Raw genomic sequence first — 18,308 nt, 5'->3', positions numbered from 1 at the left:
TTTGTTCAGATTCAAACAACAAAAGATCCATTTATAATCAAATTCACCTGTTTCTTGGAGATCTCCTTGGAGGAATTAATTATGCCAAGATGTTTGTTACTACTCCATATTACTATACAGTAGGTAAGACTTTAAACATTTTATATTACTATACCTAATCGGAAAGGAATGTTTTATGTTATACATTTATTTTTATTTTTTTATTATTAAAGGGATGTCTAGTTTAGAAAATCCATTTTTAAATACTGTGTTCCCCCTTAAAGGAAAACAGTCATCCTGTTCACCCACACTAAATCCAATTCACCTGGTTGTAGTACGAGTGAACAGGAGACCGATACAGGCTCTCTGACGAATATACATACCTACAGTCCGGCACCCGGTCCCTCTGAATATCAGCTACTTAAATTGCACGCTGGAGGCGGGCCCGCTGACTGGATTTGAATATTTATGGTCGTTGGTCATGTGAGCGCTCAAACACTCATGTGACAAGCGACCATGAATATTCAAATTCATCTTCAATTTTCAATTCAGCAAAGATGAAAGCTGATCTTCAGAGGGAATTCGGGTAGAAAACAGACATGGTGCACATCTACTATCTTGTATAATGATCTGATCGCTTCTCAGCAGAATATCAAAAACTAACAGGTTGTTAGTATACATTTTTGATCAAAAAGTACAATCCCACTCGCCACGTCAAGGCCACCTATAGAGTGGGTCCCTAACGTCCCTAACATAAAATGGCGCAGCACCGGGCAGCGACCACCACCGCCGCCAAACACCAGTGCCCACGGGAGGGAAACGACCCACCGGCAGAGCGGCCCCAATGCCACTCAAACCAGTCTATGGGTCGCACCCCCCTGCAGACACGGTGCCACGGCAGCAACGGACGCCGCCCAGCACCACACCAGTGTGAACAAGGTGTAATCGCTCACTTAACTTGCTCTCCCAGTCAGACTGGGAGGCTGCTAGGAAAGAAATGGCCCTTGTGTAGCTACCTGCTACTTATATAGGGTTGGGCTGAGGGGGTGGGGAAGAGTGCAGCACATGTTCAAACAAAAAAAAAAAGGAGGGGATAGAAATCACAGTGTGAATTCGGGTAGAAAACAGACATGGTCGCACATCTACAATCTTGTATAATGATCTGATTGCTTCTCAGCATAATATCAAAAACTAACAGGTAGTTAGTATACATTTTTGATCAAAAAGTACAAGCCCACTCGCCATGTCAAGGCCACCTATCCAGAGTGGGTCCCTAACGTCCCTAGATGTGCACCATGTCTGTTTTCTACCCAAATTCACACTGTGATCTTCAGAGGGACACTGCGCCTTACTAAAAGGTAGGTATATTAGCCAGAGAGCCCGCATTGGTCTCCTGTTCACCTGCACTATAACCCAGTGTATTGGGTTTAGTGTGGGTGAACAGGATGACAGTTATACTTTAAGGAAGAGAATTTGAAAATCATATGAAGAGCCATGTCCACGCGGCAGACATTCTGCAAATGCTGGCTCTAGGACCGCTTAGAGACACTATGTCTCCATAGACAGCAATGCACTTCCGAGTGGATTCCACTAAAAGAATTGACATGTTTTTGCTTTCAGCGAGGGCTATAATCGGGATTTCCGTGGAAAATGTTCCACCGTGGAAATTCTGCCAGGTGCACAGTGCAGCAGAAACCCAATGAAAACAATGGGACTCTGCTGCAACTGAATTTCCAAGCTGAATCTTTCTTGTGAACATAGCCTTAACCTTCATAGGTTGCTCCATGGTGACAGACAATTTCTATGTGCCCTATTAGGGCATATGAACGTCATAGGGGTGAAGGGGGCGGTGGTTATCCTCTAGGTATGGCCACACAAAACTGTACTCTAAAATGGATAGGTGATCGCTGATGGATAGATAATCCAGATCAGTGGTGATCGGCTGGTAATGGAGACAGAGGGGTTATCTTTATGAAATTGTGAAGCTTCTAACATAGTGTGATGATTGGATCCTCTAGACTTTGAGTGCATACTGAACCAAAATAAAAAGCCTATTGCGTATATGGATGAAAACAAGCTTTCCTCTAATGTGGCAGAAGTACAGTGGGGTCTGGACAGTCAGTTAATGGATAACAAGCCTTTACCACAAGGAGCCCAGAGGTAAGTGATTGTATAGTCCTCATTCTTCTGTGTATTGAAGAGTGATGCTAGATCACCGTGCAATGTTCTTTCCACAACTCCCAGTCATTCAGGCCCAGTCATTATGTGCAGTGACTTCTAGTATTGACCAAATAGCTTTTTACTTTTAGTTCACACGTCTATGCATTGCGGGAGAAATAAAACACATTGTTTTTAAATCAATTAGTGTGTATTTTCAGTACTAATCAGCTGCTGTATGCTCCATAGAAAGTTTTGTAGTTCTTTTCAGTGCTCCCTGCTGACACCTCTGTCTGTGTCAGGGACTTTCCAGAGCAGGAGAGGTTTGCTATGGGGACGAAGACGGAGTTGTCAGCAGAGAACACTGTGTGTTACACAACTTCCTCCTAGACATATAACAGCTGATCAGTACAGGAAGGCCTGAGTTGTTGTTTATTTTTTTCTTTAGATGTAAATTACAAACTTGTATGATTTTTCACCAGCTGATATGAAAATTTTTTTTTTCTCTGGAGTACCTCCACAATAAATATTATTTCCTTCATTTTTCCAGAGTTGCCATTGAATTTCTTAATCCAGTGGCCTTTTGCAGAAATTCTACGAAGATTAAAGGATTAAATGCCATGAAGAAAAGACATTTGGAGATCCTGGGGTACTATGTAGTTCAGGTTTGTTGACTTTATTTTCAGTATTATTGTGGTTAAGCCATGACTTTGCTACATTTAAAAGGGTATTCCGGGCAAAGACATTTTATCCCCTATCCAAAGGATAGGGGATAAGATGTCTGATCGCGGGGGGCCCGCTGCTTTGAACCGCCATATCCCCCCCCGCGATCTCCCTGCAGCACCCACATACTATGCGGATGCTGAGTCTCCAGTTTCGGAAACCTCCGGGACTGGGGACGTGACGTCACGCCACGCCCCCTCCATTTCCCATAGACATGATGGAGGGGGCGTGGCCGTGACATCACGTCCTGGTCTCCGAGGCGGTGCCTGGCACATAATGCTGGGGGCTGCACAGAGATCTCGGGGGTCCCCAGCTGCGGGATCCCTGCAATCATACATCCTATCCCCATCCTTTGGATAGGGGATAAGATGTATAAAACCAGAATACCCCTTTAACAGACCTTTCTGTCCTGGGTACAAAACGGCAGACAGCCTGCCCTATAGTACAGCATATCATTACTTTCATCACAAATGGCCAAAAGAATGGGTTGTGTTCAGTCATTTTATTATCGCCTATCCTATTGATAACTGTTCTCTAAGAAGCTCTGTTGTGTACCACAGCTAAACATTATAGAACTGCTTATTCCGAGCTTCCGTTCCCCTGACCCTGCACTTTACCCTGATGTTGGGGCTTTTTTGTGTTGTCTGCCCCAATGTGATCACAGTAGCCAATTGTTGGTTAGTTATTTTTGAGGAATTGGCTGCCATGTTCCCCTGGTGGGTACAACTACTCTGTCCTTTGTAACATTGCCAGCCTGCTATAGCAGCCAACCCCATTGTGACAACCCTGCTCATGTGCCCTATAAGGCAGGGTCCATACTTAGCTTCCTTAAAGGGGTACTCCACCAGGCAACGTTCGGAATGACTGTCACACCCCCTCCCATAGACTTGCATTGAGGGGATGTGGGCGTGACCGACCCTGCAGCGCGAAAACAGCTTTCGGAACATTTAGTTCCTAACGCTGGCCAGTGGAGTACCCCTTTAAAGGGTTCAATACAATCATGTCATACCACATTTTCATCTATATTGGGTGTAGGGATTGCTCAACTTGATTATATGTGAACTAGGGCTGCACGATATGGGGAAAATGTGCGATTGTGATTTTGGGCCTAAATATTGCGATTTCGATATGCGATGCAATATAATAAATAAATTGTAAAATCCCGTCATTTTATGTCCAATCTCCTCCATTTTACAACTATCCGCCTATTTTATGCCCACCGCCCATTTCGCATCTCCCCATTTAATTTCTCTCCCCCCCCCCCCCCCCCCCGTCACATCTTCTCCCATCACATTTTCCCCCTGCCACATTCTCCTCGTCACATTCCCCCCCCCCCCCCCTGTCACATTTTGTACTGCAGCAATACACTGGGTTTCCCAGGCGGTTTTCAAATCTCATTTTCACAGATTGGGATATAGCGTCTATCGAGCAAATTAGGAATCACAGAAAAATAGACATATTTAAAATACAACTTTTAATACGAGCCTATAAAACGAGGGATACCACTCTACATAAATCAATATAACTTCCAATATGGTGATAATAAACCACAATAATATTAAATGCATCCGATACAGCAAATAACACGGATTGCAACAACCACTATAGATACCAAATAGAGATGAGCGAACTTACAGTAAATTCAATTTGTCACGAACTTCTCGGCTCGGCAGTTGATGACTTATCCTGCATAAATTAGTTCAGCTTTCAGGTGCTCCCGTGGGCTGGAAAAGGTGGATACAGTCCTAGGAGACTCTTTCCTAGGACTGTATCCACCTTTTCCAGCCCAGCGGAGCACCGGAAAGCTGAGCTAATTTATGCAGGATAAGTCATCAACTGCCGAGCCGAGAAGTTCGTGACAAATTGAATTTACTGTAAGTTCGCTCATCTCTAATACCAAAAATCCAAAGGTAACTGATAATACCAAAATGATAAACTGAAAAAAGTTTGTATACCCAGTATGTATCTAATAAACCCTATCCCCCAATGACTCAGGGAGGGAACAGGTGGGGACAACAGGGGGGCCGGGATAGGGAGCCTATCACTCTCTACACTAATCCCTAGGTCAGGCCCTACCCCTAGGCAGAATTTTCGTCCTAAGAAGGACGGTCCAGCACTGGAACCTCCTACCAACAGCTATCCTATCCCTGTGCTAAACTAAATAGCTAACTAGAAAAGATACTAGCTAGCTAACCTGACCTATCCCTAATACTATGTGTGATGAATACAAAGTCAGGGAATAAGCAAATATATAGATGAAATATATCAGGGATGGACATTTACAACTGGAACCTCCCCACAGTGTGTTATGGAATAAGGGCTGGATATGCCTAGATCTGTAAATACAGCTGATAATGCTAAAGGGCACGCATAAATGATGTAATGAATGCAGAAATAAATGCTCAACTGTATACAATATGATATTAAACATGTAAGGTAAACACAACCGGTCCACAGAAAATACTGCTTGCAGACAGATACTGGAAAGAACAATCATGCATAGAAGCAAGCATAGAGAATGCAAGATGACATGGCACATGCTACCAAGATGACCATGGCAACATATAACCAAATTTTCAAATCTCCCACCGGATTCGGGAAACCTAGTTTGTTTGCTGAAGAAAAAGACCTTTCCCCATCGGCCAATCACTGGCTTGACACGTGACACCGCTGTGGCCAGTGATTGGCTGAAAAGAGAAAGGTCCTACTAGTTGAATGGTGAAGAGAGGAGACATCGGACCACACGGAGGGGAACGGCATCTGAAGGGATCGGGAGTAGGTGAGCAGAATTTTTTATTTTTTATTCTCCCTGTGCCCTTTTACTTAGCTCAGTGTTTTTCTACCAGGGTGCCTCCAGCTGTTGTGAAACTACAACTTCCAGCAAGCCCGAACAGACTTTGCCGGTCCGGGCATGCTGGGAGTTGTAGTTTAGCAACAACTGGAGGCACCCTGGTTGGGAAACACTGACTTTTAGTATTTATATTTGTTATTACCTGCTCTGGCTGGCACCCCGCCTGCAGCAGCGCATGGGAGCCGGCCCGAGCAGATAATAGCGATTCGATTGCTTTATTGATATATCGTGCAGCCCTAATATGAACAATGACACTAAGGGAAGAATGAACAGCTACACATTGTGCATGGATCCTTTAGAAATACTTCCACATACACTGCTCAGTAGATAAATTGTCCCATGTTTATGGGTTTTAAAATCTGATGATTCCCATTGCCCGGCTGCTAATCCGTATTTCTTCTACACGTAATTTTTTTCTGTTTTACAGATCCCTAGTTTTGAATGGAATTCGATGGAACTAGGAACAAAGGACACTTGGATAAACTATCTCAGGAAGAAGATCTTTGCTAATGAACTTTAAAATGTTTTATGCAAAGTTGTAAATAAACTATTTTATAATATGTTATGTATATCTGTGTAGGTTGGGTAAAAAAGAAAACACAAAATAAAACCGTTTTTATTTTTATTCAATATCAAGATTATAATTTTTTTTTTTATTGTGTGCAAATTAGTGCAAAGGAAATAAAAGGAATGGTAAAGCATGGAAAAACATTTCTGCTTCTTTCAGAAACTAATAGGAGAAAAAGGGAACTTTTATAAATATATATTAAGGTAGCTAAAGCTATGGGTTTACGTACATGCTACAATTTACTGCAAAATTATGTGACTTCTAGCATACCTGTACATTCAAAAGATTTTTGAAAACCTGCATGGTTTGGTTACATTAGCCTTTTAGAGTTGTAAAAAGGTGATCTTAGTGATCTCAATGCCGTTATTGAGCACACGCCATTTCAGGGCGCAAGACCAAAGTTGGGCAGTTGTCAGAAGTACACACACACATTATTCCTTTCCTTTACTTGTCTGGCCAAACATAGGACAGCACCTACTTATATCTGCAATGACATGACATGACACAGTGCTGATGAAACGGCCTGAACTGGATGATTTACATTACATGACTGTAGATGGCACGTGGGGCAGAAGGGGTTAGGCTGTCCGCCCTAAGTCCGTTTGCAGACTAAGATTTTCTGCAGTAAACAGACTTTGTGACTGAGGCACAGAACGAAGCCTCTGAAGCAGATCTGAACGAAGCCTATCTGGTGCACCGGGTTTACGAGGTGCTATAGGATCAGAAAGAAAAAATGCAGCACAGCAAGCAAAATGTTTAGACCCTGAATTGCGGATAATGATAATGAGAACCCTGCAGACTTAAGAAAGAGGGAGGTTATATTCAGGAGGCAGCACTGTAGTTGGAACACTGGTTTTTATACAAGGCATGTTTTGAGGTTTCCCTCTTAAAAGGGTATTTTAAATTTATTTTATTTTTTTTTAAAGATGTCCAGCTTGTCCTATAAAAAAAACTAAAAAATAAAGTCCCCAGTGAGATCCTCTTCCTGGTGTCAGCGGTCGAAGCTTCAGAGTTAAGCTCAGTGAATCGATAGCCGCATCTGCAATGTGACTTATTGAGCCATGTCACCAAGAAAAAGACCAGGGCCTCATACAAATATTTGAAGGAGTAGTGGGGAATAGGTTGGACAGTTAGGCTAGAAGCTCACAACTCGCTCAACATAAAGGTGGGAGGGGTAGGCCCACAGACAAAATGGAGCAGCTCTCTATACAGTGATTATCCTATTATAAATATATATTTTTTTTTTTGTTAACACATGTTACTTGAACTGGTGTGTCTACTACTAATACCTTTATCGGGTTAGTTTACGAAGCGTGTACTCTTATCTCCAGGTCTAAAAGCCTTTCATTAATTTATAGCCTTGGGATGTCTGACCTAGTGCCAGGAGTCTGGAGAGATCAAGCTTATCTCTTGTCCATGATACATAGGTAGACCTGGGTTAATTCTTAAAGGGGTACTCCGGTGAAAACCTTTTTTCTTTTAAATCAACTGGTGGCAGAAAGTTAAACATATTTGTGAATTACTTCTATTAAAAAATCTCAATCCTTCCTGTACTTATTAGCTGCTGAATACTACAGAGGCAATTCTTTTCTTTTTGGAATGATCTCTGATGACATCACGAGCACAGTTCTCTCTGCTGATGTTGTTATAATAATAATAATAATAATAATAACACTTTATTTATTGTCCTTAGTGGGATTTGAACCCAAGTCCCCAGCACTGCAAGGCAGCAGTGCTAACCACTGAGCCACCATGCTGCCCTTAGGATACATCTGCTATGCATGGTTGCTAAAATGGACAGAGATATCAGCAGAGAGCACTGTGCTCGTGATGTCATCAGTGTTCCAAAAAGAAAGGAATTTACTCTGTAGCATTCAGCAGCTAATAAGTACTGGAAGGATTAAGATTTTTTAATAGAAGTAATTTACAAATATGTTTAACTTTCTGCCACCAGTTGATTTAAAAGAAAAAAGGTTTTCACCGGAGTACCCCTTTAAAATGCTGTGCCAGAGTGCCATAAGTGGATCGGTAAAATGGTCATTAAACCAGAAGGAAGGTAATTTATGGTCATTTCTGGTATGACCATGTGTAGTTACACAAAGAATATACTCCGCTGTATCTTAGGATAAACTTTACAAAGAAAATTCCAGATCTTAGAGAGATCTTGGATGAAGTCCATTATAGGGAAAGGTTACATACTGTCTAGGACCTCTATACATATTTAGGGTACATTCACATGGGCGTATTACTTTTCAAACTCGCAGCGGATTTCCCGCTGTGCGTTTGAAAAGGGGCGGGGTCCTAGCACGCTACCTGCAGCATATTTTTGCCAGTGAATTCTCTGCTGTTTAAAATCTGCCGCAGACCCCATAGAAGCCAATAGGGTCTGTGGCGGATTTTTAACATCAGAGATTCTGCTGGCGAAAATGTTGTGGGTATTGCCCAAGGACCCAGCCCCTTTTCAAACTCTGGAAACGAGTTTCAAAACGGGAAATTTGCTGCGAGTTTGAAAAGCAATATGCCTGTGTAAATGTACCCTTAGAAAAAGTTACCTGAGGGACAACGCAACAATGAAAAGCCAAGGGGAAATCATCCACAATGACTATCCATGAAGATGCAATGTGCTTAGCTTTCCCGGGTGCAGAAGTTACATCTCACATGATCTCGGTAAGATACAAATGGCTTCTCATTGGATTAAAGAGTACCTGTAACAAAACAATCTTTTCTAAACTAGCTCACTTCCTCCCTCTCATCTTTTCGGGCCTCTCTCTGTATCCAGTGCTGTACTCTCTATCCAGCACTGCAATGAGCTCCGACCGGCGCGCACAGCCGGCAGGCTCTTCATCACAGGGGGCGGAGCCTAGTACAGGATGCGGTGCGTGGCAGGCACAGCACTCGCCCCTGTCTGTCTCATAGGCAGCGAGCGAGAGCTGTCCCTCGCTATGTAACAGGCATTTCTTGTATTGTGTCTTTGAAAGTTCTTACCCAGTCATGTGATGTGTAGTTAGTTAGAATTGGGCGGAGTGTGAGATATTACACCCATTTTTATATATGTATTAATGAGATGTTGTCCATATGATTTGAGTTTCTTTCAGAGTAACACACCTTCTTTTTGTATGATATCTGAACCAACCTTGTAGCTGATGTTGTTATATTGTGACATAATTACTAACTTCTGACTTGTAGTTAATTAACCAGCTAATACTGCTTTTATTAATTATCTTTGTAAAGTTTATAACCTATTAGTATTTATTATTATACATCGTAGTGTTTATTTTTCACTCATTTACGTTTATTACCTATAACCAGTAAATAATTTTTTTACACTACTTTCCTAGCGTTACTGTCATCTCAGATCATCAAAAGTAACTTAACGTAGTTGAGAACTAGTCTCCTGATGTGAATTATATTGATTATATTTTTCTGCAGTTTACCAGGTCATAATTTTTTTTAAATAATTTTTGTTATATTGACCATATTTCATAATTGAGTTATGATGTGTAGTTAAAATTACCAACACTTCCTTTAGGTAGTAGGAAAAGCACCACTTTAGGTAATAGCGGCAGCCCCTGTTTAGGTAGTAGCATCTTTAGGTAATAGTAAAAGCCTTCCTTTACATAGTACCATCCCCCACATTAGGTAGTAGAAACCCCTTTAGGTAATAGTAGCAGCCCCCCATTAAGGCTATCCAGGCATGCTGGGAGTTGTAGTTTTGCAGCAGCTGGTGGTACACTGGCTGTAAAACACTGACTTAGACATTGTATACTTAGACTAGACAATCTAAAGAACCACCAGATTTATCACTGTGTTTTATGCTATTTGATAAATCTTTAGATTGTCTTGTGTAAATTTAGATAACCTATCAATTCGCCTACTTTAAGTCAAAATTTAGCACCAAAAGGTACTCACTTTTTTTTTGCACATGAAGAGTCATGCAGGCAGCACCCCTTTCCTTATAAGCTATGATCCCTTGTTGATGTAGGCACGAACAAAGTGTCAAAAGCACATAAATAAGGTGTCAATATACAGCTTCAAAAATATTGTTGACACTTCAAAGTTTTGGAAAAGCATTCTATTTGTGCGGACTAATGTAAGATATAGGTGGCAACCTTGCACGTTAATAGAACTGACTAATGTTATGACATTAAAGGGGTTCTCCAACATAAGGTAACTTCCTTACTTACCTGCCAGACAGTAATGGACATGCTTAGGAAGGATCTGTGCTTGTCTTGGGGCTAAATGGCTGTGTTGTGAGTCCACCATAATGTTGCTGCTATTTTTGTGAACTGGTTATTTCCTGTTGGAGTTCTCTCCCTCCAACTACAATCCCCAGGATCCCTTGTTTCTAGATGTGAGGTAACTTTTGTATCTCCCACACATCAGCCACCCCACCTTTTGCAGCACAGCTGAGCTCCCTTCCATGCATTCTGAGCTTGACACTACAATTCTCTGCAGCCCTGTGAGAATGATCTCCTTCCCACCCAGCTGTCACTCCAACCATTAAAACACAGACACACTCCACTGAACTACACTAACTTTACAGCCCCTGTAGCACAGTCAAATAATAACATAAAATCCCAGTATACCCCTTTAATCCAACAGGGTAAGGTTTTTACTGGTAAAGATATATATGAAATGCCATATATGGGATATATGAAATGCCAAATCCACTTGCCATTTTTTTTCTTTGGCATTTTTTTTTTTTCTACTCATCTTTGGCGTTTTTCAGCGGTGTGGGGCTCAGGAGCAGTTTTCCAAAATTGCCGCATGTCGAGACTATGGTGTTTTTTAAGGCGTTTTTGCAGACTGGAAACCTAGCCTAAAGCACCACTGTTATAATGTTATAAAAAGATAGATACCACCAGGACTCACTACTGAGACCCACTGCATAGCGATCGTGAGTTGCAGCTAAGCAAAGTGTTCAGCAGCGCGCACCTCATCCCCTAGCTGTCAATCAAATCCGACACTTTCACAGCATATGTCTGTGGAATAAAAAGGTTCTCAGGACTGACATCTAAACTCTTGACAGTTTTTTTTTTTAATGACATTCACACCTTAAAGGGGTACTCCGCCCCTAGACATCTTATCCCCAAAGGATAGGGGATAAGATGTCTGATTGCGCGCGGGGGGGCACGTACGGACGGGTTGGGGGTGCCGTGGAGCACAGCAGCGGGTCCATTCACTTTAACCCCTTGGGGACGGAGCCCATTATGACCCTAAGGACGGGAGCATTTTTTGCAAATCTGACCACTGTCACTTTAAGCATTAATAACTCTGGGATGCTTTTACTTATAAATTTGATTCCGAGATTGTTTTTTCGTAACATATTCTACTTTATGTTAGTGGTAAATTTTCGGCGATACTTGCATCATTTCTTGGTGAAAAATTCAAAAATGTCATGAAAAATTTGAAAATTTTGCATTTTTCTAACTTTGAAGCTCTTTGCTTATAAGGAATATGGATATTCCAAATAAATTATATATTAATTCACATATACAATATGTCTACTTTATGTTTGCATCATAAAATTGATGAGTTTTTACTTTTGGAAGACACCAGAGGCTTCAGAGTTCAGCAGCAATTTGGAAATTTTTCGCAAAATTTTCAAAATCGGAATTTTTCAGGGACCAGTTCAGGTTTGAAGTGGATCTGAAGTGTCTTCTGGTTAGAAATACCCCATAAATGACCCCATTATAAAACTGCACCCCCCAAAGTATTCAAAATGACATTCAGTCAGTGTTTTAACCCTTTAGGTGTTTCACAAGAATAGCAGCAAAGTGAAGGAGAAAATTCAAAATCTTCATTTTTTACACTGGCATGTTCTTGTAGACCCAGTTTTTGAATTTTTACAAGGGGTAAAAGGAAAAAAATCCTCTTAAAATTTGTAACCCAATTTCTCTCGAGTAAGGAAATACCTCATATGTGTATGTCAAGTGTTCGGCGCACTAGAGGGCTCAGAAGCGAAGGAGCAACAATGGGATTTAGGAGAGTGAGTTTTTCTGAAATGGTTTTTGGGGGGCATGTCCCATTTAGGAAGCCCCTATGGTGCCAGGACAGCAAAAAAAAACACATTGCACACTATTATGGAAACGACACCCCTCAAGGAATGTAACAAGGGGTACGTTGAGCCTTAACACCCCACAGGTGTTTGACAACTTTTTGTTAAAGTCGGATGTGTAAATGAAAAAAAAAAATTTTCCACTAAAATGCTGGTTTTTCCCCAAATTTTACTTTTTTTTACAAAGGGTAATAGGAGAAAATGCCCCCCAAAATTTGTAACCCCATTTCTTCTGAGTATGGAAATACCCCATGTTTGGACGTCAAGTGCACTGCGAGCGAACTTCAATGCTCAGAAGAGAGGGAGCGCCATTGAGCTTTTAGAGAGATAATTTGTTTGGAATGGAAGTCGGGGGCCATGTGCATTTACAAAGCCCCCCGTGGTGCCAGAACAGTGGACTCCCCCACATGTGACCCCATTTTGGAAACTACACCCCTCACGGAATGTAATAAGGGGTACAGTGAGCATTTACACCCCACTGGCGTTTGACAGATCTTTGGAACAGTGGGCTGTGCAAACAAAAAAATTTAATTTTTCATTTTCACGTACCACTGTTCCAAAAATCTGTCAGACCCCTGTGGGGCGTAAATGCTCACTGTACCCCTTATTACATTCCGTGAGGGGTGTAGTTTCCAAAATGGGGTCACATGTGGGTATTTATTTTTTGCATTTATGTCAGAACCGCTGTAAAATCAGCCACCCCTGTGCAAATCACCAATTTAGGCCTCAAATGTACATAGTGCGCTCTCACTCCTGAGCCTTGTTGTGCGCCCGCAGAGCATTTTACGGGTATGTCCGTACTCAGGAGAAATTGCGTTACAAATTTTGGGGGTCTTTTTTTCCTTTTACCTCTTGTGAAAATAAAAAGTAAAGGGCAACACCAGCATGTTAGTGTAAAAAAATTTTTTTTTACACTAACAGGCTGGTGTAGACCCCAACTTTTCCTTTTCATAAGGGGTAAGAGGAGAAAAAGCCCCCCAAAATTTGTAGTGTAATTTCTCCCGAGTACGGAAATACCCCATATGTGGCCCTAAACTGTTTCCTTGAAAAACGACAGGGCTCCAAAGTGAGAGAGCGCCATGCGCATTTGAGGACTAAATTAGGGATTGCATAGGGGTGGACATAGGGGTATTTTATGCCAGTGATTCCCAAACAGGGTGCCTCCAGCTGTTGCTAAACTCCCAGCATGCCTGGACAGTCAGTGGCTGTCCGCAAATGCTGGGAGTTGTTGTTTTGCAACAGCTGGAGGCTCCGTTTTGGAAACACTGCTGTACAATACGTTTTTCATTTTTATTGGGGGGGAGGGGGGGGACAGTGTAAGGGGGTGTTTATGTAGTGTTTTACTCTTTATTAGGTGTTAGTATAGTGTAGTGTTTTTAGGGTACATTCACACTGGCGGGTTACGGTGAGTTTCCCGCTAGGAATTTGTGCTGCGGCGAAAAATTTGCCGCAGCTCATACTTGAAGCAGGAAACTTGCTGTAAACCCGCCCGTGTGAATGTACCCTGTACGTTCACATGGGGGGGGGGGGGGGGCAAACCTCCAGCTGTTTCAAAACTACAACTCCCAGCATGCACGGTCTGTCAGTACATGCTGGGAGTTGTAGTTTTGCAACAGCTGGTGGCACACTGGTTGGAAAACCTTCAGTTAGGTTCTGTTACCTAACTCAGTATTTTCCAACCAGTGAGCCTCCAGCTGTTGCAAAACTACAACTCCCAGCATGCACGGTCTGTCAGTACCTGCTGGGAGTTTTAGTTTTGCAACAGCTGGAGGCACACTGGTTGGAAAACCTTCAGTTAGGTTCTGTTACCTAACTCAGTATTTTCCAACCAGTGAGCCTCTAGCTGTTGCAAAACTACAACTCCCAGCATGCACGGTCTGTCAGTACATGCTGGGATTTGTAGTTTTGAAACAGCTGGAGGCACACTGGTTGGAAAATACTGAGTTGGGTTCTGTTACCTAACTCAGTATTTTCCAACCAGTGTGCCTCCAGCTGTTGCAAAACTACAATTCCCAGCATGTCTGATCACAGAAGGGCATGCTGGGAGATGTAGTTATGCAACAGCTGGAGGTACGCAACTACAACTCCCAGCATGCCGAGACAGCTGTTTTCTGTGTGGGCATGCTGGAATTTGTAGTTTTGCAACATCTGGAGTGCTACAATTTAGAGACCACTGAACAGTGATCTCCAAACTGTGGACCTCCAGATGTTGCAAAACTACAACTCCCAGCATGCCCAGACAGCAAACAGCCTGTGTGGACATGCTAGGAGTTGTAGTTTTGCAAGATCTAGAGGGCAGTATAGAGATCACTGTGCAATGGTCTCTAAACTGCAGCCCTCCAGCTGTTGCAAAACTACAAATTCCAGCAAGCCCACACAGCAAACAGCTGTCTGGGCATGCTGGGAGTTGTAGTTTTGCAACATCTGGAGGGCTACAGTCTAGAGACCACTATAGTGGTCTCAGACTGTAGCCCTCTAGATGTTGCTAGGCAACTACTCACCGGCTTCCGTCGCATCCGGGAGCCGTCCTCTTCTGCCGCACGCCGCCGCAGATCTCCGTCGCCGCCGCCGATCCCCGTCGCTCCGCTGCCTCTGGAGGGGTAAGTGGACTCCGGCGCCGCTCCTCTTCGTTTTCCCCGTTCTGCCCCGCCTATTGTGGGTGGGCAGGACGGGGAAAACGAAAGTAAACCCCCCGCCCCCGATCTGCTATTGGTGGTCGCGTCTAGACCACCAATAGCAGAGATAGGAGGGGTGGCAACTCTGCCACCTCACTACTATCGCTTTAGGGGGATCGTGGGTGTCTTAGACACCCGCGATCCCCCTTCAATTCCGGATCACCATAGACCCGTAATGACCATAGACCTGTAATGACCCGGAATCGGCGCAAATCGCAAGTGTGAATTCAGTGTGTCTAATGACCCCCCTGGGCATTTGCACGGGGTGCCTGCTGATAGATATCAGCAGTCACCCCAGCCCGGTCCCCGCCCGGCGCGCGGCGGGGGCCGAAATTCCCACGGGCGTATGGATACTCCCTTCGTCCTTAAGTACCAGGACGCAAGGGCGTATGCATACGCCCTTCGTCCCCAACAGGTTAATGGCCTGATCATAGGCTGTCTGAGCATTCTGAGAGTTGTAGTTTTGCAATATCTGGAGGTCCACAGGTTGGAGACCACTGGTATACAGTATTCACAGCCAGTGGTATCATAAAATTCTGCCTCCACTAGGGGGAGCTTGTTACCTATGGATCCACACAATATTCTGCCCATTGAACTAAATGGGAGTTCTATAAATCTGCATTCAGTGTGCTCTCCATATGGTCTGGCAGAATTTACCATTTTAGTCTAGGACAAAATGTGATGCTATTGATAAGAACAAGGTTAGGTCCACATCACGATTTGTGCCTCTGAGGCTTAGTTACGTTGGGAAATTGTCACAATAACATGCCCATTATCCACGCACGGGCCCTATTCAGTTCAATGGCCTGGGCGTAGTTACCCAGTGATTATGTTTGGGTTATTTTTAATGTGTATGCAAGGCGCTGCCTGTCTTGCAGCCAGGGCTGGTGCAAGGATTTTTGCCACCCTAGGCGAAAGGAATTTTGCCGCCCCTTGACCCTGCCTATTGCTCTGCCCTTTGACACGCCCCACCTTAAAGGAGTACTCCGGCGCGCACTTTTTTCCCTTTATCCCGTCCGGGCTGCAAAATAAAAGAAAACACACTTTCTCTTACCTGCCAACGAGCCCCCGGAGCTCCAGTACAGGTGTTCGGTCCCCGGGCTGTATTCTTCTTACTTCCTGTTAGCCCGGCACGTCACACGGAGCTTCAGCCTATCACTGGCCGCAGTGATGTCCCGCCTCGGCCGGTGATAGGCTGAAGCTCCGTGTGATGTCCCGGGCTAACAGGAAGTAAGAAGAATACAGCCCGGGGACCAAACACCTGTACCGGAGTTTACCGGAGCGTTGGGGGCTCGTTGGCAGGTAAGAGAAAGTGTGTTTTCTTTTATTTTGCAGCCCGGATGGGATAAAAGGAAAAAAGTGCGTGCCGGAGTACTCCTTTAATGGGATGACACACTGTAACAAACCTCCTTCTCATGTAATCACCTTACTACTGGGGTTATGGTTCGGGACGGGAGCTGGGGCAGATGTATGGAGGCACGCGCGATGTCAGGATGCTGGACGGACCTGGCCTGCCTGTCTGCCTCGGAGGTGGCACTGCGCTCCATATATAACCCTCTCTACTTGGCCAGCTGCTTGCAGGAGGAGGAGGACAGATTTGGCACAAGGAGGACAGTGCAGGAAGCATGAATGAGGGTTCAGTTTGGCGCCCAAAATACCCCTCCCATGGTAGATAAAAATGCAGGAGAGAACAAGGGCAAAACATGGTAACTCGCGGTCCTTGCTGACATGGTGCACTACTGCCCCACAATGTGAGCCCACCCTGAGACCTGTTTCACACGAGTGTAATACATCGCTAGAGCTGGGTCTTATGACCTGAACTGGCACTAAGGCCTCCTTTACATATCAGCGTCGTCAGCAAGAACTGATCCCATTCATTTGTCTCAGTTTGGACGCCGGATGATTGTACCCGCTGGACCATCTTGCTGCTTTCCCCGTCCGGCCATCTCAAACAATGGACACTGGATGATGCACAACTGATGCCAACTAATGCACTTCTGGCATCAGTTGTGGCAATTTTTGCCCAGTTTCTCCAGAGCCGGTGTAGTGAAGACCCCTTTAATTGCATATTTTCAGCAGTTGTCAGGGGCCACCAGTATGGGATGTAAGGAGGGAAGGAGTGCCAACAATTCTGTACATGAAATCAGCCCCATACTGGTAATTATATGATAAGAATTACAGTGGTCCCTCAACATACGATGGTAATCCGATCCAAATGGACCATCGTTTGTGGAAACCATCGTATGTTGAGGGATCCGTGCAATGTAAAGTATAGGACAGTGGTCTACAACCTGCGGACCTCCAGATGTTGCAAAACTACAACACCCAGCATGCCCGGACAGCCAACGGTGCAACTACTAACAACTCCCCACCATGTTTTTCTGTTGAGTGTGAGGGTGCGTTCACACTATGGAATTTCCGTGGAATTCCATGATTCCTAATTGTTCCGCGCAAAGAAAGAACATGTTCATTCTTTGCGCGGATTCCGCGAGCACTGCATAGCCATCAATGGTATAGCCAATGGAATTCAGCGAGCGGAGATTCCGCAGTGTGAACGCACCCTGAGCCCATAATAGCTGAATCCTTGGCCTTAGTAAGAGTAGGGGGGTAGGGGGCACATTTGCTTCTCCTACAATGTTTCCAAACCAGGGTAGCTGTCTGGGCATGCTGGGAGTTGTAGTTTTGTAACAGCTGGAGGCACCACTGGTTGGGAAACACTGCTTCAGTAAATGGAAAGGGACCTGGCACCATGTCTCCTAAGGCTGCATTCACATCTCGTATTTGCAATACGGTTGCCGTATCCGGTTTCATTGAAAAACCATATCAAACCGTATTGCAAACCGTATATATATATATATATATATATATATATATATATATATATATATAGACATTTCATTGTAAACCGCATTCCAACCGTAGCATCAGGTTGTGTACGTTTTGCATCATTTACGGGCTTATACGTTTTTTAACTTCAAAAACTGTATCCAACCTGTATACGGTTATTTTAAAATGGAGTTCTATGGTAACTGTATTGAACCGTATGTGCGTACGGGTACCACCGGTTTGCACAATACTGTTTTTCTTTTTTTTTTTGAAAATTCAATAAAAAAAGATCTTTATTTAAAATGTTAACAAACATAAAACCGTATATCCGTTTTTTTCCCCAAGTAAAACGTATGCAAACGGACATCCGTTTACAAACCGTATACAGTTTAAAAACGTGAGGAGGCAAATACGGTTGCATACGTTTCGGTCCGGTTTGGAGAAACAAGTTTTTTTTGTACAGAAACGGGA

At 43.6% G+C, this 18,308-nt stretch overlaps 2 protein-coding genes across 5 annotated transcripts in view; both read left to right on the top strand.

Moving 5' to 3' along the window:
• The window catches only part of LOC130284320 (FAST kinase domain-containing protein 1, mitochondrial-like), a 44,241-nt gene extending 37,833 nt beyond the window's left edge, over window positions 1-6,408 (top strand). For all 4 annotated transcript variants that reach the window (XM_056534552.1, XM_056534554.1, XM_056534556.1 and 1 more), the window contains 4 exons: window positions 10-123; window positions 1,998-2,139; window positions 2,687-2,801; window positions 6,138-6,408. In XM_056534552.1, coding sequence (XP_056390527.1) covers window positions 10-123; window positions 1,998-2,139; window positions 2,687-2,801; window positions 6,138-6,230 — 464 coding nt within the window. In that variant the 3' untranslated portion in view covers window positions 6,231-6,408. The remainder of the gene's footprint in view (window positions 1-9; window positions 124-1,997; window positions 2,140-2,686; window positions 2,802-6,137) is intronic.
• A 9,855-nt stretch (window positions 6,409-16,263) lies between these two features.
• Window positions 16,264-18,308, top strand: part of LOC130284625 (FAST kinase domain-containing protein 1, mitochondrial-like) — a 66,734-nt gene continuing 64,689 nt past the window's right edge. Inside the window, exon 1 of the mRNA XM_056535147.1 lies at window positions 16,264-16,313. The gene's annotated coding sequence lies outside the window, so the exon portion shown is untranslated. The remainder of the gene's footprint in view (window positions 16,314-18,308) is intronic.

This window comes from Hyla sarda, chromosome 8 (genome assembly GCF_029499605.1).
Source record: "Hyla sarda isolate aHylSar1 chromosome 8, aHylSar1.hap1, whole genome shotgun sequence".
Taxonomy (NCBI): Eukaryota; Metazoa; Chordata; class Amphibia; order Anura; family Hylidae; genus Hyla; species Hyla sarda.
The sequence above is the reverse complement of the archived record's forward strand: the minus strand, read 5'-3'. Positions and strand labels throughout refer to the sequence as shown.